The sequence below is a fragment of the Emiliania huxleyi genome (genome assembly GCF_000372725.1).
Source record: "Emiliania huxleyi CCMP1516 chromosome Unknown EMIHUscaffold_19, whole genome shotgun sequence".
Classification (NCBI taxonomy): domain Eukaryota; phylum Haptophyta; order Isochrysidales; family Noelaerhabdaceae; genus Emiliania; species Emiliania huxleyi.
The window spans coordinates 794,073-820,211 of record NW_005200690.1 but is presented as its reverse complement, the minus strand read 5'-3'; the positions used below and the strand labels follow the sequence as shown (position 1 = coordinate 820,211).

The following is a 26,139-nucleotide window of genomic DNA, read 5'->3' as shown; positions in this document are numbered from 1 at the left end:
GCCTCCACCACCGATGCCCTCACCGCCGCCACCCTCGCCGCCACCGCCGCCGCCGCTGCCCTCGCCTCCACCACCGATGCCCTCACCGCCGCAACCCTCGCCGCCACCGCCGCCGCCGCTGCCCTCGCCTCCACCACCGATGCCCTCACCGCCGCCACCCTCGCCGCCACCGCCCCCGCCGCTGCCCTCGCCTCCACCACCGATGCCCTCACCGCCGCAACCCTCGCCGCCACCGCCGCCGCCGCTGCCCTCGCCTCCACCACCGATGCCCTCACCGCCGCAACCCTCGTCGCCACCGCCGCCGCCGCTGCCCTCGCCTCCACCACCGATGCCCTCACCGCCGCAACCCTCGCCGCCACCGCCGCCGCCGCCGCCGCCCTTCCCACCGCCGCCGCCTCCCTCACCACCGCCACCGCCGCCACCGCCGCCGCCGCCGTCGCCCTCACCACCGCGACCGCTGCCCTCGCCGCCACCGCCGCTGCCCTCGCCGCCACCGCGCTCACCGCCACCGCCACTGCCGCCGCCGCTGCCGCCCTCACCGCCGCCACTCTCGCCCCTACCGCCGCCGCCGCCGCCGCTGCCCTTGCCGCCACCGCCGCGCGCGCAGCCGCCCTCGCTTGACGCCGAGGCGGCTGCGAGGGAGGCGCTCCTTGGGAAGCTGCAGCTTCCCTTGGGTGGCGAGACGTCGGCGGCTGCGGCGGCGGCTGCGGCTGCGGCCAAGAGCGAGCGGCCTGCGAAGCTCGATGCCGCAGCGCCTGCTTGCGGAGGTGGCTCCGCCTCGACGCAGCCGAAGGCGGCGGAGGAGGCGTGGTCGGCGTTTGTGCGGCAGGCGACGCAGGGGAGCGCCGAGGCGCGCGCAGAGAGGGCTGCACGGCTCGCCAAGTTGCCACAGCTCGACGCGCCGACGTGGGGAGAGGCGGCGGCGGTGGTGGCGGAGGCGGCGGCGGCGGCGGCGGCGGAGGCGATCCTGGAGGCCCGCTGCGACGCGGGCGAGGCCGCAGCGTGCACGCTGCTATCGGACAAGGTGGCGGAGCGAGCGTGGCTCGCGAAGCTCGACGCTCCGACGTGGGCGGCGGTGGCGGCGGCGGTGTCCGAGGTGGCCCGGGCCGTTGCGGCGGCCGGCACGGACGCGGAGGCCGCGGAGGAGGCTGCGCGGCAGGCTTGGACCGCGTGGCTAGAGACGCCGGTGTGGCGCACGGCGGCGGCGGCGCTGGATGGGGTTGCGGACGTGGCGGCGGCAGCGAGCGATGACAAGGAGGGGGGGGAGGCGGGCGAGGCGACGCGCCGGCGGCTCGGTGCGCTGGACATGCCGACTTGGGCAGCGGCGACGGCGGCGGTGTCGGCGGTGGCGTCAGAGGTTGCGTCGGAGCCGGCAATGGGCGCCGAGGAGATTGCCGCGGCAGGCTGGCTCTCGAGGCCGGGGGAGATGCCGCCGTCGGGGGGCGCAGAGGCGCTTGCGGCCGCGCCGAGCAGCGAGGGTGGCGTCGCGCCGCAGCAGCACCACGTTTTAGACGTGCCGGCGTCCGACCGGCGACCGCACGGCGCAGCCGGGGGAGGCGCGCCGCGAGCGCCGGCGCCGCCTTCGGCTGCCCCACGCGACCGAGGCGCGTCTCCTATGCCGGCGCCCAGGCGCAGGGCGGCGGAGACACCGACTCCGTCGGCGGCGGCGGCGAGGACGCGGGCGACCTCGCAGACCAACCGCGGCGAGGACGCGCAGACCGAGGTCTGCCCCATGTGCGGGAGTGGCATGGGGATGGCGACCAACCACGGCCACCTCCCCCTCTGGCTGTGTCAGAAGTGCGGGTACTCGAAGCGGCACTCTGAACGACCGAGCTGGCGGGTGAGCTGACCCCGGTGACCCCGGACTCCACCGGTGAGCGCGGTGTGCGCGGTTGCGACTCCCTGTATCAGCGACTGTGTTGTCTGTTGACGATCTTTGTGTCTCTCTTTTGTCTGTGGCACGCCCCGCAGGAGCTGAGGGCGGAACGCGAGATCGTGCGCGAGTGCCGTTATCGACCCCCCCTCTTTCTAGTTTTGAAGGTGTCGTACGTTGCGGGCGGCCGCGGGCTGGGTGTGGGGTAAAACATGACGCCCGTTTTTAATATGCGGGTTTATCGGCGAGACCCCCGCCCTGCCCCCTGCCCCCTGCCCCCCCCAAGTAGCAGCCCCTTGGAGTGTGAAGGCTTCGTAGCCCTCCGGTCTCCTGGAGGGCGCTTGGGTCTAAATTTAGTGCGGTGTGAAGTGTTTATCTACTGCATCTTTAGTGCACTTTAGCGCAAACGAATTTAGCGCAAATAATTTAGCCCAAATTTAGCGCAAATTTAGCGCGAGTTCACTGCGACTTTACATCCAGATTTAGCGAGGTTTAGTGCGTCTTTAGTCCAGCCGCGCAGTAGGATCCAGCCGCAGCCCCTCGCTGGGCCTCCCTCCCCCTCTCCCCCTGCAGTTCCCTGCCCACTCGCAAAAGTTCCCCGTCCCATCCCCAACCGAACAAGGTTCTTCAGCTGAATATCAACATCCAAGGTGCTTTCCGGCTGCTTCTCCGGGCCCGCCGAGCGAGCGGCAAAACGTTTGCCAAGCGCGGGGCGTGAACATAACGACTTTACTGCGATGGCAGAGACGGCCGAGCAGACGAGGGTGGCGCTGCCGTGGCAGCAGGGAGAGGCGAGGGGCACGCTCAACCTGCCGGCGTCGACCAAGGTGGAGGACCTCAAGCTGTGCCTCAACGCGAGCGACTGCGCCGCGGTGATGTTTGACACGGTCATCATCGAGGTGAGGAAGGGCGGCTTTGAAAATCCAAGACCGACCCTCACCTCCACTCTATTACAGCTGGTGGTCACGGGCACAGCATGGGTTGTGCGGTCGGAGGTGGTGCTTGCGGTGGCGCATTCAACTGTGCTGGTCCTCCTCTCGGGAATCGGTGCTGTGCCTGTGCTCAGTCGGGAGATCTTGCTCTGGAGGGCTGCATATCTAGCCTCACTGGGAGCCTGCCTTTGGGTCATGAGGGCAGGGGCCAGGCATCTCTTGTGGTGCATTCTTGGCAGCCAAGGAGCAAAGCACGCGGCCCTGGCTAGCTGTGGTGTGGCCGGGAAGCCGTGCTAAAGATGCGTGCCCGCACTAAAGATGCGGGACCCCCACACTAAATGTACTGCAGCTGCCCGCACCTAAAGTGAACTAAATGTGGCGCTAAATGGAGATAAAACACACTAAATATGTGCTAAATATGTGCTAAATATGTGCTAAATATGTGCTAAATTCGCGCTAATCACGCACTACACACGCACTCGAACACACACTAAATAGCGCACTAAACTATCACTAAATAATAATAATAAAAACGGACACCTCTCGACTGTGAGATGGGTAAAAAGGAACAGGCCCCCGCCCGTTCATTCACACGCACTAAATTTAGTCCCAAGCGCCCTCCTCTACTAGCCCCAGCTAGAATGTGGGGGCGAGAGCCTCGCAGGTGCTCACATGACCTGCACCTCCGTGCGGGTGTTTGCGGCCTAAAGGTGACCGAACAAAGGACCCCCCCCGCCCATACACATCCAGCCCGGGGTACGCGCCGCGCCAGGTCGGCAGTGGGCGTCCCAGGGACCGCCCCGCGAGGTCGAGGGTCGCAGTGGTGGTCTACCGTCACCCCGCCAGGGGCCCGGCGGGTTCGGCTTAGGCCTCCTCTGTTATTGCAACAGCCCCGTCGGAGGTAGACCGCTCGTCTAGCCGATCAGCCTTAAGCGAGCGGTCTGGCCGTTGGAATGGCCGAGTTTGGTGGACTTGCGTCCTCGCATCGATCGTGATTACAAGCATTGTTACAATTCAATCACGAACTCTGACCGTCAGCTGGCCACTCCGGGGCGAGGGACCTCCTTAGTAAGCCGGCACGCTGTGCGTGCGCGGCCGTTCAGAAACTTTCCCCCGCCCCACACCTCTTTATCTCTCTGCGCGATGTCTCTCGTCGTATTCCCTCTGGGCTCTGGATGTCCGAGGCGATTGCTGCGTCCGCTTGCGTTGTCGCAACTTTTGTTTCGGCGTCATCGGCTCCTCGCCCTCGTGATGCTGCTGGCTCGCCCCCCCTCCCTGACTCATCGAATCGCTACGTTCATTCTCAAAGCGCCCTCGCTTCCTCGGCGGCTGGGGCGCCTCGTCCTCTGGCTGTTCCTCTTCTACGTCCATCACTGTAAATTCGTCGTCTGCCTGGCTGCCTTCGTTTGGATGGCCCGTTTCGGGTGGTTGCTCGCTCGGTCCTGGCTCTGTTGTGCGGTCGGGCGTCTCTTCGACCTCGCTCCTCCCTCCATCTTCGTCGCCGTCGTTGCTGTCTTCGGGGTGTCTGTATCCGTCCCCGCCGCCGCCTCCTTGTAGGAGTTCGAAGCGAAGTCGGTCTAGAAATCGTTCTGTCGCGATTCGGTTCCATTTGGCTCGTCTGGGTGTGCGTCGGCTGCCCTGGCTGCTCTGGCTCTCCTCGCTCTCGCCCCCCTGACTCTGCTGGCTGTACTGACTCTGGCCCCCCCCGCCCTCCGCCTCTTCCTCCGTTGCCATGTCGGGAAGCTCGAAGAACGCATCGTCGTTAAATGCCATCTCGTCGTCCGCCGAGGCGCTCTTGTCTCTCTCGTCGTCCCCCTCGTCGTCGCACGTCTCGCTCCCTTGCGGCTCGCTCTCCATCGAGTTCGTCGTCCCGTCTTCGGGCGCCGGATTGTGGACGGCCTTGTCGTGCTCGGCCGTGTTCCACGGCTCGACCCCGGCTCCCTGCGCCTCGCGCACCGCATCGAGGGTCCGCTGTGACACTTGCCTCTCGCGCCCGTGCCGAAACCGCAGTAGACTGAGGTGCCCGATCTGGTATGCCTTTGTGCCTTTGAGGGCTCGCGGGCCTCTCGGCACCCCTTTGTCTGCCCTCGGCTTGCGTGGCTTTGGGGCGTCTCCACGTTGCTGCCCCTCTCTACGCCGCTCGTCTCGTACGCCGATGAGCTCTCGCGCCATGGCTGCGAGGCTGTCCCCGTGGCACAGCCTCCCCTCTCGACACGAGGGCGAGCATCCGAGCCGCACCACCTTGGCGTTGCCTTGGCTTTTCTGTTTATTTCTCTTGACATCTCTCTCCCCTGTCTATCAGTCAGTCAGCGAGGGAGGAAGGAACTCACTCACACCCTGCCCCTCTCCTAGCCCCTCTCGTCCTCGGCCGGCAGCTCAGGTCATGCGCCGTCGTCGCTGCCCGCCCGTTTGCGACCACCACTCTCCACCCGAGCAGCATGCACCTGCGCCCTCGGGGCGCGATAAACCCGCCGTGAGCTCCATGCGCGCCTGAGTGAGGTGGTGGTCGCTCTCGCGTGACTCCACTCAAGGGGGGGGATCGGAGAACAGCCAATGGCGACGCCTACGCGCGTCCAGCCGGCGCGCAAGGCGAAGGCGACGCCGCCGCGCGATGTGATACGTGGAGAGCATGGCGCGGATACTCGATTTGAAGGACCGGACCTGCTCTCCACTTATCTGCTCCTCTGGTCCATCCAGTCTTTCGTCACGGTGAAGCGCTACTTGCAGGACGCCATCTACTTTTTTCTCGGCTCGTCGGTGGTTGCGACGCCCGCGCTCTCCTTCGAAGCTCTCACGGGGCCCATCGGCGTGCTTGCTGCGGCGACGCAGTCGCTCGGTGTGGGCGTGCTCGCGCACCTCATATTCGTCGCTGCCAAGCTCAGGCGCCAGCCGCTTCAATTCAACAGCGACATCTGGTGCCTCGCGACCGACGCTGCCGTGCTGGTCGTTGGCACCGTGCACCTCGCGCGCCGGGACAGCCGCCGTCGCGGAGCCGCCGCCGCCGGCACCCGCCGTGACGACCTCGTGCTCGCCTTCGCACCGGCCGTGCGGTGCATGTTCGGCGCCTTTTACCTTGGTGCGGGCCTGTGGAAGCTCAACACGTCGCACCTCGGCGCGTCCACGTCGTGCAGCGTCATCTACCTGATCTCCATGCTCGACGCCTACGCACCGCGCGTCGCCGACGCCAGCCCGCGCCTGCTGCGCCTCGTCGCCGACTCGGCCGGCGCCCTCACCTGCGTGCTCGAGACGTCGATTGGCTTGCTGCTGCTCGCGCCCTCCCGCCGGCTGCAGCGCTGCGGCGTCGCGCTCGGCGTGGTGCTCCACGCCGGCATCTGCTTCACGCCGCCGCCCAACAACATTGGCTCCTTCTCGGCGGTCGCGGTCATGCGCTACTTTTGCGCCGTTCCGCACGGGGCGCATCGCGCCGTGCTCTGGGCGCGCGGCCGCGCCCTCACCGTCGGCGCCGCGCTCGCCGCCACGTGTGCCGTCGCCAGCGGCCGCGTGCCCGGCGCTATCGACGACCTCCAGAGCGCCGTCTTTGCGGCCATCTCCGCGGTCCTGCTCGCCGGTTGCGTCGTCGAGGCGCGGGCAGCAGACGGCGACCATAACGACGACGCAAAACGAGCACCGCGGCCGCCAGCGCCGCCAGCGCCGGCGGTGAAGCGCGCGCAGCGCGCGTGCACGGCGATGGCGCTCGTATACGCCTTCGGCCTGCCCGTCCTCGGGCTGCAGGACATGGGCAACGTCCACATGTTTGCCAACCTCCGCACCCACGGCGGCTCCAACCACCTGCTGCTGCCGACCGGCCTGCTGCAGCGCTGGGCGGCGGAAGCGGCGGCCGCGCCCACTGACGACGCCGGCGGCGTCGGCGGCGTCCACGTGGACGCCGGCCCGTTTGCGGGCGGCGTGGTGCGCGTCGACGCGACCACGTCCCGCTGGATCCGCGGCATCTACCCGCTCGAGGTGACGCCCGTGCTGCGGCCCACCGCCACCGCGCGGCTGCGCGCGCTCGGGCACGCCGGCCGCGAGTTCCTACCGCTCGTCGGCCGCGTCTACGGCCCGCGGCCCGACGTTGACGGCTCCACACGCGGGCCGGAGGACGACCGGGGCGCTCCCAAGGCAGCCGCAGAAGAGGCGAAGGCGGCGAAGACAAAGACGGCGGTGGCCGACTCGAGCAACCCGAGCGTGCCGGCGGAGGGGCGCGTTCCGGCGCCGGCGTACACGGTGCACGCGCTCGAGCTCCGCCGGCTCATCTCCGAGGCCAGGCAGCGCGACACCAACTTCTCCATCACCTACGCGCGGCTACCGAGCCAGTCGGGCGGCGGCGGCGGCATTGACTGGGCGAGCGCGGCCACCGCCGGCACTCCGGTGACGTACACGCACCAAGCCGGCGTGGGAGGCGGCGAGGAGCGCTGCGTCGTCAACGCTAGCGGTCGTGCGTGCGCGGCGGACGAGCCGGCGCTGCTGCCGTGGCCGCCTGCGGGGCCGCGGTGGGCGGTGGCGCTGCTGCTGCGCGTGCTCGTTTTTTACCCGGTGCCGGTCCTGCCCGGCTTCGTGGAGATGGCGTGCTGCGATGGCTGAGTAAGTGAGAGATGGCGGAGTGAGGTGTGCCTCAGTGTGAGCGGAGGAGGTGAGACACCGCGGTGGACGGTGTGCGACCCATTTGTGCTTATAGACACGACTGCCATTGCGCATTGGGGAGCTCGCCTCGTGAGCCCGATGCTCGCGGCGGAGAACGTGCGTGATAGTCTGTGAATGAAACTTAAGCTCAAGATCATCGCCGAGCGCCCTGACTGCCCATGCGCGCGAGGCTGTGTAGGCATAGCCTCGAGAGTGCCAGCAGCCAATCCGAGAGGCAGTTTGTGACGGCATTGCGTCAGAAGCGTGCATGCAGCTGGAAGGTGGAAGGACACCTTCCTACTGGCCGTACGATCAGGTCGTCACTGAATGCTTGATACTAAGGCCGCGAGCTATGCAGGTGATCAATTGTGCAGCATGGCACGGTCAGCAGCGCCGACAGGCTGTCGCAAGGCGTGATAGCATGGCCGCACAAGTACGCCGAATTCCCATGAGAAAACAAGTGAAACATCGCAAAAAAGAAAAAACTGACGAAAAAATCGGCGCCTGCGGCAGGCCATCGGACCCCATCTCCCCCCCGCATGGATACCCTCTAGGGCCCCCGCGCCCCCCCAGAGCTCCCAGTGCGCACTAGGCGCATATGCTAGTGCTATCCTGCCCTATGGGAGGCAGAGGGATGGGGGGAGGGGGGGACCTCTGAGGAGCGCCCCCGGACGGGGTCGGGGAGGGGGGACGCGCCGCGGGCTGGGTGTGTATCTGTATCTGTTCTGTAAAACATGACGCTGGGTGACAGTGACGCACGCGTGCCGCCTGGGCTGAGTCGGCGTCTCCGTTTGCCTCTCGACATTTTTAACACAAGAACAAGGACCGTACTTCCACAGACACCTCACACCTCCCCGACCGTCAGGGACATCTTCCCACCGGCGAGGCATCGTGAGGGGCGCCGGCAAAGAGAGGGAGCCTAGAAGATGGCCGGGGGCGCGGCGCCGCCCAGGCCGCCGGTCGGGTAGAGCGCGTCGACGCCGAGGAGCTCGTGCACGAGGCAGCCGGTGATGCCGAGCATGGCGGCGCGGCCGTTCTGGCGCTCGGCGTTGAGCTTGAAGGTCTTGGTCTCGGGGTCGTCGTAGCGCACCCACGAGTCGATGGCGATGTCGCCCGCCTCCTTGTCGTCCGTCTGCGCCTCCGCGAGCGGCGACGCGCCCGTCTCCTGCATGCAGGTGAAGAGCATGATCTGCAGCCAGCCGAAGGTGGGGACCGCCTCGAGCGAGCCGAAGCAGGTGGTCGGCACGTCCGAGAACTTGATGCCCAGCGACGGGGAGAGGTCGCCCGGCAGCACGATGCCCGCCTTGAGGGCGATGACGTGGAGGAAGCCGAGCATGGCGGCGCGGCCGTGCTTGATCTCCATGATCTGCGGGGCGGGCGCGCGCGGCGGAGTGAGAGGTGGGTCCAGACGGCGGAGGGCGTGGGGCGGTCGCGAGGCGGCGAGGCGGCGAGGGAGGCTGGGAGAGGCTGGGGGAGGGGAGCGGGGGCGCGATGCACACCTCATAGCGGCGCATGTCGCGGGTCTCGATCAGGCCGAGCGGGTCGTAGACGCCGAGCGGCGGGAGGACGCCGAGGTCGCCCTCGGAGAACATGGTGACCGCCGAGCGGGTGGCCGGCGCGCGCATGGCGGGCGCGTTGAAGGCGGGAGCGAGGGCGACAGTGGAGAGCATGATTGTTCTGCGGCGCGGGCGGAACTTGGCGTGAGGGCGGCGCGGCGCGGAGCGGGTGTGAGTCGCGGCCGGTGTGCGGGCGGCCGCGCGAGGGTGTGGGCGAGGGTGTGGGCGCGCGGCGGGCGCGGGCGTGGCGCGCGGTGGCGGGGCTGGGCGGCGGGGCCACGGGCGAGCGGTGTGCATCTGGGACATGGGATGCCTGTTGGAATGAGGGTTCTGAGATTGCGGTGTTAATTTTGGCTGGGATCAGATTATTTTTATTCTTTTACTCCCGACAGACGCGCGGAGTGGGGCTGGCGGCTGGCGCCGTTAGCCTCTCTCCTTCGATGTCCAACGCAATCCCAAAGAGAGAGACAAACAAAAGCAAGATCAAGATCAAGAGAGAGAGAGAGAGAGAGAGAGAGAGAGAGAGAGAGAGAGAGAGAGAGAGAGAGAGAGAGAGAGAGAGATTCTCTCATATCCCAAATGAGGATTTGGGCGAGCACGATTGCGAGAGCAAGGGATCGAGGCCCGAGCGAGGAGAGCGATGAACAGAAAGAAAACACTGAGCATGGGAGGGATGGGAGGACGGCACGCACGCCGCCCCACACAGGGATTTAAGGAGATGATTGTGGCGCTGTCGTTTTTGGGAGTTCGCAAAAAAGAAAAAGCCAAGAGAGGGGTTGGAGGGCGGGAGAAGCCAAAAAAGCCGTCCGAAAAGCCACAAAAAGCCAGCGAGCCTCCCGTCACGCGATTGCCGCGAAGCGCAGCATGGTGCGTGGCCAGCTTGGGAGGCTGCCGCCGCTGTCAGAGGCGGCCGCCACTGTGAGGTCTCGAGGGCCGACCGGCCGGGCGAGCATCCGCGCTGCCGACGACGTGCTCGAGGCTGACCTTCAGAGCGACGAGATTCTCGCATGCTTTGAGGAGGCGCTCGGCGAACGGCAGCCAGAGATGGGAACGGATGCTGCAGCAGGGCGAGAGGCAAACGCCGAGAGTGCGGAGGCTGCACCGCGACTCGAGGCTGCAGCAGAGCAGCAGCGGGAACATTCCTTGCTTGCACCGACCGCGGGGCGCGGCGTTGAGCCGGTGCTGCCAGACCCGGTGCCTATGCTGCATACGAATTCCGGTGGAGGGCGCAGATCGTGCGAGCCAGATGCCGGCGCCCGTCAGCAGATCGGGTCGGCAGCTGCGAGCATTCTCGAGCGGCGCGGCGAGGCGGCGCGAGCGAAGGTGCTAGATAAGGTGCGTGATGCGGGGCGAGCAGATGGGGACCCGGCCGCCCCAGAGGAGGAGGATGGCGAGTACGACCCCGAGGTCGCAGACGTGGCGATCTCCGCGACTTTGAGAAATTTTGGCGAGCGCTCGACAGACGCGCGGAGTGGGGCTGGCGGCTGGCGGTCCTTTTTCCTTTTTATGTTTTCAATGGATCGGCAGGCGGCGGTGGCGTCGCAGAACGACAACACCAAACAAAATCTCTCAACATCAACAACAAACGAGAAAAACATAACCCAGGCGGCCCGAGGAGAGCGATGAAAAGAAAGAAAGAAAGAAAACAGACACTCAAGGGAGGGACCGCCCCACAGCTCAAACAACAAAACTCCTTCACAGCTCCAGCGTTGCGTTTTTTCTCAACCCACGTGCACATCCGTTCACGTGCACGGAGCTTCTTGAGCCACCCACCCACCCCACCGACCTCACGGCCCGGCTGAGCCTTGGAACCACCCACCCACCCCACCGACCTCACGGCCCGGCTGAGCCTTGGAACCACCCACCCACCCCACCGACCTCACGGCCCAGCTGAGGCTTGGCACCACCCACCCACCCCCACCCACCTCACGGCCCGGCTGATGAGGCGAGGAAACCCACCCACACCGACCGACCCATCCCCACCACCCAACCAACCATCCCGGCCACGGGAGACACAAGCAAGGTAGCAAAGCACCCAGCCTCGCGCGCCTTATACAGCACAGCCTGACCCACAGCCGAGGGTTAGGGTTAGGGTTAGGGTTAGGGCGGTAAGTTGTAAAATTTTCTCTTTCCCTCCCGACAGACGCGCGGAGTGGGGCGCGGTCCTTTTTCCTTTTTCTGTTTTCAATGCAATCCCAAATGAGGGTGAATTTGGGCGAGCACGATTGCGCAAGGGACCGTCCGGCTATATGACGCATGAGCCCGCCACACGCTGTGTGCCGGTGACACTCACACACACAAGAACAAATCACGACTCTCACAGTGATTTGGGCTCGGCAGCTTGTCAGCCCTCAGCCGAAGCTGGGGCCGGTCCCGTAGCCGAGAGAGCCCGCGCCGATGAGTTCGACGCGGTCGGGGGGGCCTGCGGAGAGGCCAGCGAGATGGCGATCGCTGTACTTCATGGTGTCATCAAGTGACTGGCTGACTCGCCAGAGGTCGATACTCTGGACGACCCATAGGATGCCACGAATGCCTGAAGGAGAGGGAGGCGAGGCCAGAGGCAGGCTCAGCTGCTCTCGGGTGATCTCACTTTGGTGGCTGAAGGACCCGATGGTCCTGTCACATTCGCGTTCCGAGTCGTGGGGGTAGAAGAATTCGAGGTAGAATCGAGTCAGCACTTCCTTGTAGTACAGCGGACCGCCAGGCTCGCCGGCAGCATCCGCAGGGAGGCAGCATATGAGGCACCAGTGTCTTCTGAAGAGCTCAACAGCTGCGGCCGCGATGGTAGAGTCGGCCGCGGTTCGAGCGAGCAGCTTTTGGCTGCGGGATCGAATCGCGGAAGGCTCATGCCCTCGCGGAGCGACGCGGGTCGCGCGGCGCGCGCGTGTGCGAAATGCGACAACAGACGACAGATGACAGACGCCTGAGCGCTGTACGACTGAACGACCGTCGCCGCAATCGCCACCGCCGCCATTTTGACGAGCAGCGCGAGCGCGCTCGTCGGCGGCCAGCCGTCGCGGGCCGGGCCGAGCCCGGCCTCAATCGGCCGCGCCGCCGCAGCAGGCCCGGAGGCCCACTTGGCGGCCGACCAGCTGACTTCTAAAATCACACACACACACACACACACACACACACACACACACACACACACACACACACACACACACACACACACACACACACACACACACACACACACACACACACACACACACACACACACACACACACACACACACACACACACACACACACACACACACACACACACTGCATAATGTTCTTCTTGGCAGGTGTGTGTTCTTTTTGCTTGGCCGTACATCATGACGGGGTAGGTAGGGTAGGTCTGGGACCTCCCGTCAGGTTTTTCCCTCTATTCACGCTGGAATTTTCACACCAGAAACAGGCAGAAAAAGAAAAAGATCGCCCGAGATCGCGCGGCGCGGCCCGGGGAAAGAAAATTTTCGCGGAAATCACGATGTCAACCCTCCCCAAGTGGGTGATCTGATGCTTTGTAGGGCCTGAGAGTGGCCTGCCATGTCACAGGAAGGACTGTGGTTGCAGGAGAGTACCACCAACCATCACTTCAGTTGGTATAGTACCCCACCTTAACCCGTCCAATGATTTCTTTTTAGTTTCCCATAAGTAGGGTAGGTAGGTAGGTAGGTAGGTAGGTAGGTAGGGGCAGGGGCCGGCCAGGTTTTTGCAGAATTTCATCGATGTACGGCCAAGCAAAAAGAAATACACGCTTGCTTGGTGGCAGTTCGGCGCTGTTCCTGCTGTGAGAGAGAATTTAAATATTGTCGGGCGTTAGCCGATCGCTCAGCGCTGTTCCTGATTAAGAATGCAGATCATCTCGGTGCTTTCTTCCGCGTGTGTGCTGCAAGACTTCGGGTGGTTGAATTCTTCCTTCCGCCTTTGCCTTCGCGCGAATCACACACACACACATGCCGCAGCCCAACGCCAACGACGAGCCGATGCTGCCCCACGGGCGGGACTGGCTCGAGGCGGCGCGGCGCGGCGACCAGCCGGCGATGCAGGCGATCCTGGCAGCGCACCCCGAAGTCCTCTCCTACCGGGGCAAGGGCTGTTCGCTCGGCTTCATCGGTCACACCGCCTTGCACTGGGCGGCCGCCAAGGGCTCCGTGCTTCTACTGGACTGGCTGCTGGAGCGAGGCGCCGATCCGAACCTCGGCAACAACGCCGGCTCGACGGCGCTGCACGTGGCGTCGCAAAACGGGCAGGCCGTCGCCGCCGAGCGGCTGCTCTCCGCTGGCGCCGAGGTGGATGCCAAGGACGACGAGGGCTTCACGCCCGGGGACGTGGCCCAAGAGCGAGGCCATCGCAGCCTAGTCGCGGTGCTCGCCGCCCAGGCCGGCCGCGCGGCGCTCTGCGCCCGGCTAAGTGCGCTCGCCGCGACGGCCGGCGGGTGGAGGGTGGGCGAGATGCGCGAGGCCCTCCGGCTGGGAGCCGTCTCCACCGCCGGCGTCACCGAGAAGAGCGAGCTGGAGGCACTGGTCCGTGAGCTCATGGCACGCGAGGGCGTGCCGGCGGCCGCACCACCGCCGACGGCCGCGCCGCCGCCCGAGGCCACGCCGCCGCCGCCGCCACCACCACCACCACCTCCTCTTGCGAGCGACTCGGGCTCGGACTCGTCGGACGACGCCGAGGCTGCGGCACGGATGAAGGCGGCGGCCGAGCGCGCCAAGGCGAGGCCCTCGCTGCTGCCTCTCTCCTCCCCGCCGCCTCTCTCTCTCCCCCTCGTGCCTCTCTTCTCCTTGCTGACTCTCTCTCTCTCTCTCTCTCTCTCCCTCTCTCTCTCTCTCTCTCCTGGCCACTGCACTCCCACTCCACTCCGCCGCTCCGCTCGCCTGCCGCACTCGTCACGACCGCTGCCGTCGCCGCCCCCGCCCCCGCCCTCACCCCCCCCCCCAGGCGAACGGCAACGAGCGCTTCGGCGCGCGCGACTATGACGGCGCGCTGCACCACTTCTCCTGCAACGCTTCTCCGACTCTTAACGAAATGTAGTCCGCATTGTTCACCAGGCGCGCTGCACCACTTCTCCGTCGCGCTGCGGCTCGACGCGCGCAGGTGGTGCCTTGCGCGAGCGCCACGCGGCCAGCTTGCACCGTCGCCACGGCTGACTCGCGCCCGTGCGGCTGCCAAGATTCCGCAGCGAGCGCGCACTTGCCCGCCGCGGCCGCTCCTCCCCGATGGACCGACTTTCGCCCAGCCTCCGACACCGCTCCGCCCCCGCGCCTCGCAGCCACGTGCTCCACTCGAACCGCAGCGCGGCCCTCGCGGCGCTCGGCCGCGCGAGCGAGGCGCTCGCCGACGCCGACCGCTGCGTCGAGCTTGCGCCGCAGTGGGCCAAGGCGAGGCCCCTCCCTCGCCCCGACCCTGGCCCTCTCCCGCGGCGGCTCCCTCGGGCGCTACGAGAGCCCCCTTCCGAGGAGCAAGACACCCTCTTCCAGAGACCCTACAAGACACCCCCTTGTAGAGACACTCCCACGGGCCCTCCCGAGGCCTTCCAGCCACCAGCTGCCAGACACCCCTCACCTCACCGTCGCCTCCTAAGGGGCATTCGCGCCGCGCCGCCGCGCTCGAGCTCCTCGGCAGCCATGCCGACGCCCTGCGCGCCTACGAGGCGGGCCTGGAGGTGGGCCCGAGATACTGCCGAGATCGTGCCGAGATCGTGCCGAGATCGTGCCGAGATCGTGCCGAGAACGCTTGCTGGGGCCTACGAGGCGGTCGCTTGCTCGTGGCAGGTCGAGCCGCAGAACGCGGCGCTCCTGCAAGGGCTCGAGCGGCTCAGCGCGCGGCTGCGCGGCGGAGAGGGGGGCGAGCACGGCCGCGCGGGCGGCGGCGGCGGCGACAAGCACGGGGTATCCGATGACACGGGGCAGAGGGGCGGGGGCGACGCTCGGGGTGGCGGCGGCAAGGGAGGAGGCGACAAGGCTTCCCGCGCGGCGAGGCCCGTGCAGGACTCGGACTCGGACTCGGACAGCGGCAGGCTTGCGCCGCGCTTGCCGCCCGCGGCGTGTCGGGCGGGCGTGAGCGGAGACGCGGCCGCTCGCTGGATCGACGCGGCCAAGAGGGCCGACCGACCGGCGCTCGAGTCCATCCTCGCTGCGGCGGGCAGCGACGTCGTCCACGCTACAGCGCGCGGCATCGGGCACACCGCGCTGCACTGGTGCGCTGCCAAGGGGGAGGTGCGAGTGATGGAGTGGCTCCTCTCTGTCGGCGCGGTGGTCAACGCCACCAACGCCTCCGACGCCACCGCGCTGCACACCGCCGCCGGCCACGGCCAGGCCTTTGCAGTGTCGCTGCTCTTGCGGAGCGGGGTCGACACGGCCTTGCGCGACGACGACGGCCGGACAGCCTCTGAGGTCGCCGCGGGCAGGGGGCGGGCCGATTTGGCGAGGCAAATCGAGGCTGCGGCGGCGGAAGGCGCCGAGCACGCGTGAGCTCGAGCGACGCCGACTGCTGGCGCGGGCGGTGTGTCGTGTGTTGGGAGTGTGCCAGCCCCCACCACCACACAAGAAATTCCGTTTTGGTACCCGTTTTCAGAACGATTCACCGTACATCCCCCGAGTCGCGAAACAGCCACGTCGAGGATGATCATGGAATGCGTGGGCCGCGATGCGCTAGAGCAGGCGGGGGGGCGTCTGGCGTGGGGGCAGCACATGAGGCAACCAACAGATTGAGACAGACATAGTGCTGGTCAACTCGACGTCATGCGGACAGAGGCGCTGCAACCGCTCCTCGCGAGCCGCGCCCTCACGCGACCATGTCCTGCGGCCGGTTGAATGCGGCCGGATAGCGGCGCATCGATGTGCGCCCCGCGATGATGGAGATCGTCTTTCCGAGTCGAAGCCAGACCGACTCCTGCACATACGGCACGCCGTGCTTGGCGCAGAGGTCGCGGACGAGCGGCGCCGCCTGACAGCGCAATGCCAGGGCTCGGTCAGCCTCTCCTCCGTCTCAGCGGGGTGCGGGAGAGGGGTACGGCCTCGCCTTTTGGTACGAGAGCATCGACAGGTCGGGCCAGAGGTGGTGCTCGATCTGGTAGTTGAGCCAGCCGTGCAGAAAGTCGACGCAGTCCGCGGCGTGTCCGTGGCCGCCGCGGCCGTCGCCGGTCGCAAAGTTGACCGACGAGGTCACCTGCCGCATGTAGAAGGAGGGGGAGCGCGGCGCGGCGTGCTGCTCGAACCGGTAGAGGTCGTCGCCGCAATGGTTGGTCGCGACGACGAGGAAGGCGTGCGCGTTTGTCAAAAGCTCGGCGAGGACCAGGTTCACCAGCGAGGCCGCCGCTGCGGCGTGGGCGGCGGCGAGCGGCTCGGCACCGCCGGGCAGCACGCCGCCCGCGGCAAGGGCGGCGGCGGCGGCGGCGGCGGCAGCGGGCAGGAGGAGGAAGCGCGTGGTGAAGAAGGGGCCGAGCACGCGCACGAAGAACTCGACGTTGCTGAAGAAGAGCGAGGAGGGGCCGAGGAGGAAGTGCCTGGTCCCACGCACGGGGGCCGCGTGAGGCCCTTCCCAGGCGCCCGGAGGAGGAGGCGGCGGCGGAGGAGGAGGAGAGGCCCTTCCCAAGGGCCCGCAGGAGGCGGGGGGCGGGTGGCGCGCCAGTCTCCGACCACGCATGGGTCCTCCTGCAGCTGCGTCGAGAGCTTCTCGAGGCGCGGGTCCGCCTCGCGGCGCATCCTGTTGAGCGAGAGCACCTTGAAGGTGTTTGGCGCGTAGTAGAACCACTTCCAAGTCACCGTCAGGAAGGCGATGACGAGGTACTTGACTGGCGCGAGGAGGGCCGGCATCTGGCGCAGGTTGTCGAGGTTCCGCTCGACAAGGTCGGGGTCGGAGTCCTCGCCGAGGGAGTAGTGGTGCAGCTGGTTGTGCTCGACGTTCCACGCCTCCACGAGCATCCAGTCGAGCCAGTCCACGCACCTGCAGTGTGCGAGCACAGCGGTGTGACTGCGTCCGCGGCCTGGAAAGAGCTCAGGAGGGACTGCTGCACCGCCGGTACACAGAGCCGACGCCAAAGGTGAAGCGATGGTAGCGCCCGCCCGTGTCGCACTTGTCGAAGCCTCCGTGGCAGACGTGGTGCGCGACGATCGTCCAGCGCGTGAGCACTCCCAGTGAAAGGAACCAGACGGCAATCGGGTTGAACGGGAGCGGGCAGAGCGGCATCGCCATCGTGGCCACGCCGAGCGCCGTGCAGGCGCGCTGCCAGCACACAATCTTGTTTAGGTGCCTCACGTCCGCGTCGCCCTGCTGCGCTGCGAGCGTCTTGCCGAGCGCCTTGATGTCCGCAGCGAAGGCGTCGAGGTCGCACTTGCTGATCCAGGCATCCTCAGCCGACAGTTTCTCAGCCGACAGCTTCCCACCGAGGTCGTCGAGGTAGAGCTCGGTGCCGGCGCGCGAGAGGGCCTGCTGCGAAGCTCTCGTCGCCATTAGCGATGCAGAATCTTTCGCTTCTTTCACTTGCGCTTCGCGGCGTATGTGCTGCATGAATGCTTGCCCAGGTGTGAACAACACCTCGTGACCACGGCGCCGCAGGCGCCTGTTGATGGGTCCAGGTGATAGCCCTGGATGGGCAATGCATACGCCTAGTTGGGCCTCAGATCGCCCGACCGCGTCCCGGTGCTCTGTGGTCGGATTTGTGACGCCGCCACACCGCGCCGGACCGGGACGAGCTCTGGGAGGTAAAGTGTCAGTGTATATATTGTAGAGGCCAACCTTGTGCACAATATCTCTCAGTCTAGCTAAGCCAGGGGAGGCGATGCCGCGGCCGTACAGCAGCTTGATGGTGCTTCGCCGGCGTGCGTCCCGGAGCGGTCCCGGTTGTGGGCGGTCCGGGGGAGAAAACTCAGGACAACGCCGACACCGCTCTGATTCGACTTTTTACTTCAAACAAAGACGGCGGCACGTGCCGCGCCGTGGCGCGTGCCGCGCGCGCGTGCATCGGAGAAGGGTAGTTCGTCGTGTGTTCACGCCGGGATCGTGTCCTGAGTAACCTGGGCAACCATTCAGGGCGACGAGTAGCTGTGACGGCAAACCCCGCAAAGTGACCCGTTTTCCCACCCACGCCCGTGCGCGCGTATCTTAGCTAAGGTACGCGGCCACGCGCGCTGGCGCGCACGGCAACCGGGACTTACACGCGCGACACGAGGCTCGAGGGACTGTAATGAAACCCGCCTTCCGGCGGGTCGAATACGTCTCGCCGCTGAGGACCTCAACCAAGCCGGGTGCACTTGACAGAGTGCTCCAATCCTTCTTGCTACGGCCCTCGGAGTGCGTCGCGAAATCCTAGGCGAAAGCAAAACACCAGACCAATACTGCCAGTAGAAGAAAACGCGCCTGACCGTCTTCGCGCGCGCGCGGAGCTATGCGGGCAGCAGCAGCGCGAACCGTGACGAAGCAACAGCGCGAGCTAGAGGCCTCGTTGCGGCTTCTGCTCGCGCGGCCCGACGCAGGCGCCAAGCTTGAGCATCTCCTCCAGCAGACGTCGCAGATGGCGGCAGCAGACCGTTCGATTTTTATGGAGTGCCTCGCGCGGGCCCGAGAACCGCAGGACGTGCAGGCTCGCGGCTTGGAGGTGCACATATCCATCCCGCTGATGCCTCTGCCACGAGGAAACGGTGTGAGTGCGGCGATGGCAGCCGACGGCTACTGGGCAGAGGCCTACCGCGCCGGGCGAGACAAGCAGCGCCGCGGGGCGGGCGGATGGAGCTTTGCGGCTGCGCAGCAGTGCATGCACATGCATGCGATGCTGGCGGTGCACTCGCTGGCTCCGACTGCCGAGCAAGCGTTCCCGCCGGCTACGGGTCCAACCGGCGACTCGCCCGGCCACAAGCTGCTGCTGCTGGTCGCATCTCACGTCGGGAACGAGCAGCGGCTGGCGCTGCTGCGGCGCAGTCTGGCGTCGATGGTGGCGCAGCGGGGCTGCGGGCTGGTGCTGCTTGGCTGGAGCTCCGAGCGTGCGCTGCGCGACGCGGTGGCCGCTGCCATCTCCGAGTCGCAGGCGGCATGCCGCGAGGTTGGCGGCGAGGAGGGCGGCGTCGATTTGCTGGCGGTGGAGCAGCCTGGCCGGCGGACGCAGTTCGAGCACTACGCGGCACTGCTGCGGGAGGTGGAGGCGGCGGCGAGAAGGCGCAGAGGCGGCGACGTGCGGGCGGCGGACATGCCGGCGGGCGGCAGCGGGGGCGGCGCCGAGGCGGCGGCGGCGGTGGCGGAGGAGGGGGAGGGGGAGAAGGGGGAGGAGTTGGTGCTCGAGGAGAATGTGGGAGCGGAGGAGGGGGGGGAGGGGGAGGGGCTGGTGCTGGAGGAGAATGTGGGAGCGGAGGAGGGGGAGGAGGGGGAGGGGGAGGGGCTGGTGCTGGAGGAGAACGTGGGAGCGGAGGAGGGGGAGGAGGGGGAGGGGGAGGGGCTGGTGCTGGAGGAGAACGTGGCGGGGCTCGTGAGGCGGGGCGAGGCGGAGGAAGACGGCGAGGAGCCCCTCCCGGAGGAGAACGCGAGCGGCGGCAGCGACGGCGCCGAGGGCCCCGAGGGGTGCGCTCTTCCCGCGTCTCGCCCTCTTCTCACGTAGCGGGGGCTTGCTGCGCGTAGGCGGCGCTCCTCTGCTCGAGCTCAACGTCGACGGTGGCGGAGGCGTTGCTGGCGGGGAGGAGGCGGCGGAGGAAGAGGCGGCGAAGGAAGAGGCGGAGGCGGAGGGGGAGACGGAGGCGGCCGCCGCCCTCTCCGGTGCCGCTGCGCTGCGCCGCGGTCTTGCAGCCGCAATGCGGCCGCCGGGCGGAAGCTGCAGCTGGTGGGTCGCTTTTGCCGACGACGACGACATCCTCCACCCGCGCCGCTTCGAGGCCTACCTTGCCGGCGCCGCGGCGGCGCCCGCCGCTGCGAGGGCAGTCTCTGCGGCCTGGATAGCCCGGCCGGTCGGGCGGGAGGAGGGGGTCGCCTCCGCCGCCGGGGTGGACGCTCTGGTCGCGGCGGGACGGGCCGTGCGCACGCCACGCCAGGCGGCTCGCACCCTGCCCTTGCCCCTGCCTCTGACGCAAACGCCAACTCTGACCAGCACGCACGCCACGCTAGGAGGCGGCCGCTGGTCACGGCGGCTCGTGGGAGGAGTACTGGAACTTTGCCGTGCGGCTCGCAGCGTCGGTCCCGCGGTGTTATGTGTGCAGGGGTCGTTCACGCCCTCCTGCCCTGCACAGGTGCGGCTCGACGCTCTCCGCCCCTTCTTCGCGCGCGCGAGCGACGGGCTCCTCCGCTCGACATACGCCGACATGGCGCTGTACTTTTACCTGCGCAATGCGGTGCCGACGACGCGCTTCGCGCCGCGCAGCGGTTTCTCTTCCAATTGGCTCTACTTTTACGACAAGTGCGCCGCCTCATACTCGCCGCTGGCCTATGCACGCCTACGCGCCCCCACTCACTACGCCGCTTCACACCTACGCCGCTTCACGCCTACGCGCCCCCACTCACTACGCCGCTTCACACCTACGCCGCTTCACGCCTACGCGCCCCCACTCACTACGCCGCTTCACACCTACGCCGCTTCACGCCTACGCGCCCCCACTCACTACGCCGCTTCACGCCTACGCCGCTTCACGCCTACGCGCCCCCACTCACTACGCCGCTTCACACCTACGCCGCTTCACGCCTACGCGCCCCCACTCACTACGCCGCTTCACACCTACGCCGCTTCACGCCTACGCCGCTTCACGCCTACGCCGCTTCACACCTACTGTACGCCTCTTCACACCTACTGTACGCATCTTCACCTCTTGGCCCCCCCTGCCGCGTCCCACTCGTCGCCGGCTGGGGAGGGCGTTGGACGAGAGGCGCAGGGCGCGGCGCGTCGGCTGTAGGCCGCTCGACCCTGCGGCGGCGCGCGATCAAAAGGCGCGCCGTAGAGGCCGTGAGGGTGAGAGGCTATCCTGTCTGTGACAACATGTGCACGACACGCTGTTGCAGGCGAGCGCGGGCGTGACGCCGTCGCCTTCGGACGATGCTCTGCGCGCAGAGCTGCGGCGCGAGCTGCGGCGCGCGGCCGCCGACGCGCAACCCGCGGGCGGCGGCCGCGCCGAGATTGAGCGCCGGCTGGCGGACGACGGCGCGCTGCTCGTCTTTGCTGGCCAGCAGCGCTCGATTGCCGAGATGTATTGCGCGCTCTTTTGCGGCGCCCCGGTGCTGCCGAGCGGCGCCGCGTTCACCGCGCTCGGCCTTGCTGCGGCGGACGACCAGCTAGGCGAGCTGGGCTGGCCGGCGAGCATCCTCGACGCCACGCAGCGCTGCAGGGCCGCTGCGCTGGTGCACACAGCAGAGGCGTTCGGCGTTTGGCCGGGGGAGCCTCACTAGCGCACCGCGTCGGCAACAGTGATGTGACAGTGTAACGTAAAAGTACGCGTGAATATGTGCATGTGCATGATAACGGAGTGTGTTCTGTTCTAGATTTGTCAACCCCTGCTAAAAACAGAGACGAATCGGAGACGAGATTTTTGCTCAGTGTACACAGTAGAGTCATCGTAGCAAGTCAGTAATAGAAGAAAGAACGTGTAGAGCCGTCTCGGTACCAAAACCCAAAAGTTCGCGGGCCCGAAGGGGGGGACACAGAGGCTATGTCATCGGTCAGTGGAGTCGAGTCGAGCAGGCATGCTCTGTCTTGCCTCGGGCGGCGAAATTCTATTGTGCTGGTGACGGAGGCCATCTGGAGGTAGGTCTTGTTCATTGATGTGCTGATTACATGTAGGTAGTATCTGAGCAACACGGGGTGTCTGGTCGCAGGAAGGATGGCGGTGACCGCAATGGCGTGCGGTAAACTTCTTTGAAGCGTCCATCGCCAGGTCAACGACCCTTCTCCTGCCTCGGGTGGATTAAAGAAAGACATGTGCCAAAAAAAATACCCGAGATCACCCGAGATCGCGCGGCCCGAGATCACGCGGCGCGGCCCGGGGCGGAGTGGATGGGTTGGGAGCGAGGGGGCGGAAGTGTTCAGTGCGGTAGATCGGTCAGTCGGGGCGCGTGAGCCTTGCGTTGTTTCATAACATCGAAGGCTAAGCTCAAAAAAATACCTCCGAGTTTACGCACCCTGCCAAGCCAGTTTTGGCTTGTGGGCTTTGCCCGCGCGCTTGCCCAGCGCGGCTGGAGCCCGGGAGATGTCGGCGCCCGGCGCGGACGCCGACGAAATCGTCGAGCGGTCTCCGGACGGCCGCTACGTGCGGGTGCGTCTGCCGCCACTTTTGCCAGCGCGCGGCGGACCTCGCGCGCGGGCTCGGAGCGCCTGCGCTTAACTCTCCATCCCGCGCTGGCCCTGCTGCCCTCCCGCCCCCGGGATCCCGGCCCTCACTTGCTTCCACCTGTGCTGCCGCGCGCGCAGTTCCGCCAGACGCTGGGTGTCGGCGCCTTCAAGTCCGTGTACAAGGCGTACGATGAGGAGGAGGCGCCGCACCCTCCCTGCGCCCTGGCCTTGACTGGCCTTGCCGCTCCGGGCGGGTCGGGATATGCCGCCGTGGCTGCTCTGCGGCCTGGAGGCTGGCGCGGTGCTGGCCGCTGTTCGCGGGGGGGGGGGGGGGGGCGACGCGGCCGCGCACACCAGCCCCTGTGTATTCTCCCCCCGCCTGCCGGCGCCGCCAGACGGCTCAGAGACTGGCTCCCACGCGCGCGCAGGGCATCGAGGTGGCGTGGTGCCAGGTGATGCTCGACCGCGCGGACGAGGCCGTCGTCGCGCAGATCTACAAAGAGGTGGAGATCCTCAAGGGCCTCAACCACAAGCACATCCTCCAGTTCTACACCTACTTCAACGACATGTCGGACAAGGCAAAGCACCTCGTCTTCATCACCGAAATCATGACGTCGGGCACGCTCAAGCAGTGCGCGCGCCGCGCCGCCCGGACCTGCAGGTCGGCCCGCTCGCCCCGCCTCACCTCCCCCCTTCCGGCGCAGGTACATCGCCAAGGCCAAGCGGGTGAAGCGCAAGGTGGTCAAGAAGTGGTGCGCCGCGCGCTGGCGATGCGGCCGCCCAGCGCGGCCGTCCCAGCCTCCGCGCTGCGCATTCGTAGGTGCCGGCAGATCCTCGAGGGGATGACGTACCTGCACTCGAACCAAATTATCCACCGGGACCTCAAGTGCGACAACATCTTCATCAACGGCAACAACTCGGAGATCAAGATTGGCGACCTCGGCCTCTCGACGCTGATGCGGGACGCGCCCGCGCAGTCGGTGCTCGGCACGCCCGAGTTCATGGCCCCGGAGCTGTACGACGAGGAGTACAACGAGAAGGTGGACATTTACGCGTTCGGCATGTCGGTGCTCGAGATGGTGACGTCCGAGTACCCGTACTCGGAGTGCAACAACGCGGCGCAGATCTACCGCAAGGTGACGCAGGGCACGAAGCCGGGCGCGCTCGACAAGATTCGCGACGAGCAGACGCGCGCCTTCATCGACCTGTGCCTCATGCACGACCACAAGCAGCGGCCCGCGGCGGCAGAGCTCCTCGAGCACGAGTGGCTGCGCATGCCCTTTGGCGGCGCGGGATCGGACGACGACAAGCCGGTGTCGCTCCTCAGCGCCGAGAGCGAGGCCGCGCCGCCGCCTGCGCAGGGCGCGGCCGCCGCGCCGTCGTCCGAGCCGCCAACGGCCGTGCCGGCGAAGGCCGCGCCGGCGTCCGCCGCTGCGCCACCGCAAGAACAGCCTCCACACGCCGCCGAATCGGGCGCCGGCGCGCCGACCGGGGCCGGCGGGAGCGCCCCAGCGCCCCAGCCCGCCGCGCCCGCCGCGCCCGCTGCGCCCGCTGCGCCCGCGGGGCCCGCCGCCGCCGCCGCGCCCCCTGGCTCGCCGTCGGGCCAGGACGTGGACAAGGCGCCGGCGGCGCCCCTGGCCAGCGCGCGCTCACAGCCGGCGTCGCACGCGGGCGGCAGCCGCCACTCGATTGACCTGACGCACGAGCCGAGCACGTCCAACGAGATTGAGCTGACGTGCTCTGTGATGCTCGACGGCGAGACCAAGACGGTCACCTTCCAGATGGACCCCGTCAACGACACGGCCGAGGCGGTCGCCGACGAGATGGTGGAGGAGCTCGAGCTCGACCGGTCGGACGGCACTCGGGAGGACATCATCTCCCAGGTCAACGACCTCCTCAACCAACGCCGCGCCCAGCTGCTTAGCGGCTCGGTGCCAGTGACCCGCGCAAACTCGCCGCCGGAGGCGCGGCAGGATGTCGCAGTCGGCTACGCCTCCGACTCGGCCGCCATCTCCCGGCGGCACCATCCCGGCACTTTCGACATTTCGGGCTATGCGTCCGACTCGGCGTCGCTGCCGCTGCCACCCGAGCCGCCCAAGGCGCACTCGGGCTCGTCTGAGGCGGACGTCAACGCCATTTCGCCAGCTGCGTCGGTGTCCTCCATCACGGAGCAAGCCGCGATGGGCCACGCCTACCCGCTGGCGCCGGCCGCCTCTCAGCCCACCGGGGCCTGTGGCCAGGCGATGCCCGGCGCGCCGGCCATGCTGCCCAACGGACGGCAGCCGCAGATGCCCCCACAGCAGCCGATGGGCCCGCCGCCGCCGGTGCAGATGCAGCCGCCAACGATGCAGCACCCCCCGGAGGGGGGCATGACGCGCGCGGCAACGGCGCCGGGCGCCGCTATGCAGGCAGCCTACGCGCAAACCACCGCCGGCTACCCTGGCGGGCAGCAGCCGCCGCCGCACCACATTGACGGCAGCAGCTCGATGACGTCGTTGCCGCCGCAAGGCGGACTTTCGATGCAAGGCAGCCAGATGTCGATAGGGATGGCGCCTTCGCCGGGCGAGGACGAGGGCGACGACGGTGACGAGGAAGACCTCGAGCTGATGCGCTCCATCGAAAAGCAGCAGAAGAAGGAGATGGAGCAGATGTTGGCGAAGCACGCGCAGCAGAATGATCGGATGAAAAAGATGATCAAGGAGCGCCGTGCCAAGGAGAAGCAGGACCAAAAGCGGGCGGAGTGGGAGGAGGGCCAGCGCGCCGCGGCGGCTCAACAGCAGCAGTGGCAGGGGCAGCCTCAGCTGCCGCCTCAGCCCCAGGCTCAGCAATGGCAGGGCGAGCAGCCGCAGCAGCAGCAGTGGCAAGGCGGCGGCATGCAGGGCGGGTACATGCAGCCGCCCGCGGTCCAGCATCAGCAGTGGCAGGGCGACATGCACCCGGGGCAGCAGGTGCCCCAGCCGGGGCAGCCCATGCCCCCGCAGCAACAGCAAGCGATGATGACGCCGCAGCACATGCAGGGCGGGGGCGCCGTGCAGTACGTGCCGATGCCGACGGGAGGCCAGCCGGGAGGCCAGCCGGGCGGCCAGCAGGCGCAACACGCCCCCCCCCCCCCCCTCCCCTCCCGCGAGGCTGACGCCTCGCCCCATCGCTCCCTCTCAGGCGCCGATGGTGATGCCGCAGCACATGGCCGCGCCGCAGGCGGTGCCGCACCCGCAGCAGTGGCCCGACCTCGAGCGGGTGCAGGCGCTGCAGCAGCAGGGACAGGGGCAGCCGCAGCAGGGACAGGGGCCGCCGCAGCAACAGGGGCCCCCGCAGCAACAGGGACAGGGGCAGCCGCAGCAACCAGTGCAGTATGTGCAGCAGCAGCAGCAGCAGCAGGCGATGCCACCCGCGCACGGCCAGCCGCTACCCCAGGTAATCCCTCAGCACCCACAACAGCACCAGCCGCCGCCGCCGACCAGCCAGCAGCCGCCGCTGCCACAGCAACAGCAGCCGTTGCCGACGACGCAGCCGCCGCAGCAGCCGCCGCAGCAGCCGCCGCAGCAGCCGCCGCAGCAGACGCAGCCACAGCAGCCGCCACAGCAGACGCAGCCGCCGCAGACGCAGCCACAGCAGCCGCCACAGCAGACGCAGCCGTCGCAGACGCAGCCGCCGCAGACGCAGACGCAGACGCAGCCGCAGTACGTGCAGCAGGCGGCGCCACCGCAAGCGTTGGCGCCGCCGCCGGCAGCGTCGCAACAGGCGATGGCGCCTCCGCCGAGCCAGCCGCCGGTTCCATCGGTTCCACAACAGAAGCCGGCACCGACGCAGCGGCCGCCACAGCAGCCGTCCCAGCCGGCATCGTGCAAGGCGGACTCGCCGCCGCAAGCGAGCGCGCGGGGTGCAGCGGCCGCCGGGACGGCGCCGGCGGTCACCCCCACTGCGGCG

General features: G+C 67.6%; 7 protein-coding genes across 7 annotated transcripts in view; 3 read left to right on the top strand and 4 right to left on the bottom strand.

The window, feature by feature from the left end:
• Positions 1 to 1,375: 1,375 nt before the first annotated feature.
• EMIHUDRAFT_203574 (hypothetical protein) lies at positions 1,376 to 2,224 on the top strand (the record flags this gene model as incomplete). The annotated part of the gene is made up of 3 exons (XM_005782477.1): positions 1,376 to 1,521; positions 1,630 to 1,840; positions 2,210 to 2,224. 3 exons carry the CDS (start codon positions 1,376 to 1,378, stop codon positions 2,222 to 2,224), a joined length of 372 nt encoding a protein of 123 aa, XP_005782534.1.
• A 1,445-nt stretch (positions 2,225 to 3,669) lies between these two features.
• EMIHUDRAFT_203572 (hypothetical protein) lies at positions 3,670 to 4,977 on the bottom strand (the record flags this gene model as incomplete). The annotated part of the gene is made up of 2 exons (XM_005782476.1): positions 3,670 to 3,784; positions 4,022 to 4,977. 2 exons carry the CDS (start codon positions 4,975 to 4,977, stop codon positions 3,670 to 3,672), a joined length of 1,071 nt encoding a protein of 356 aa, XP_005782533.1.
• Positions 4,978 to 5,358: 381 nt separating this feature from the next.
• On the top strand, positions 5,359 to 7,386 carry EMIHUDRAFT_203571 (hypothetical protein; the record flags this gene model as incomplete). Its single annotated transcript, XM_005782475.1, has 2 exons — positions 5,359 to 6,549; positions 6,769 to 7,386. 2 exons carry the CDS (start codon positions 5,359 to 5,361, stop codon positions 7,384 to 7,386), a joined length of 1,809 nt encoding a protein of 602 aa, XP_005782532.1.
• Positions 7,387 to 8,337: 951 nt separating this feature from the next.
• Positions 8,338 to 9,080, bottom strand: Lhcf67 (light harvesting protein). The gene is made up of 2 exons (XM_005782474.1): positions 8,925 to 9,080; positions 8,338 to 8,791 (listed from the first exon to the last, which is right to left on the bottom strand). Exons 1-2 carry the CDS (start codon positions 9,048 to 9,050, stop codon positions 8,345 to 8,347), a joined length of 573 nt encoding a protein of 190 aa, XP_005782531.1. The 5' UTR covers positions 9,051 to 9,080; the 3' UTR covers positions 8,338 to 8,344.
• A 2,206-nt stretch (positions 9,081 to 11,286) lies between these two features.
• Positions 11,287 to 12,077, bottom strand: EMIHUDRAFT_353067 (hypothetical protein; the record flags this gene model as incomplete). The annotated part of the gene is given in 2 exon segments (XM_005782473.1): positions 11,287 to 11,841; positions 11,859 to 12,077. Coding segments are annotated over 2 exon segments (711 nt in total), but the record flags the coding sequence as incomplete, so codon positions are not given.
• A 3,888-nt stretch (positions 12,078 to 15,965) lies between these two features.
• EMIHUDRAFT_203565 (hypothetical protein) lies at positions 15,966 to 17,429 on the bottom strand (the record flags this gene model as incomplete). Its single annotated transcript, XM_005782472.1, has 3 exons — positions 15,966 to 16,319; positions 16,616 to 16,922; positions 16,993 to 17,429. The coding sequence occupies 3 exons, from the start codon at positions 17,427 to 17,429 to the stop codon at positions 15,966 to 15,968; spliced, it is 1,098 nt and encodes a 365-aa protein (XP_005782529.1).
• A 4,661-nt stretch (positions 17,430 to 22,090) lies between these two features.
• Positions 22,091 to 26,139, top strand: part of EMIHUDRAFT_449765 (hypothetical protein) — a 4,818-nt gene continuing 769 nt past the window's right edge. Inside the window, exons 1-8 of the mRNA XM_005782471.1 lie at positions 22,091 to 22,195; positions 22,351 to 22,482; positions 22,641 to 22,843; positions 22,917 to 22,964; positions 23,033 to 23,525; positions 23,820 to 24,952; positions 25,341 to 25,449; positions 26,005 to 26,092. Coding sequence (XP_005782528.1) covers positions 22,130 to 22,195; positions 22,351 to 22,482; positions 22,641 to 22,843; positions 22,917 to 22,964; positions 23,033 to 23,525; positions 23,820 to 24,952; positions 25,341 to 25,449; positions 26,005 to 26,092 — 2,272 coding nt within the window. The 5' untranslated portion in view covers positions 22,091 to 22,129. The remainder of the gene's footprint in view (positions 22,196 to 22,350; positions 22,483 to 22,640; positions 22,844 to 22,916; positions 22,965 to 23,032; positions 23,526 to 23,819; positions 24,953 to 25,340; positions 25,450 to 26,004; positions 26,093 to 26,139) is intronic.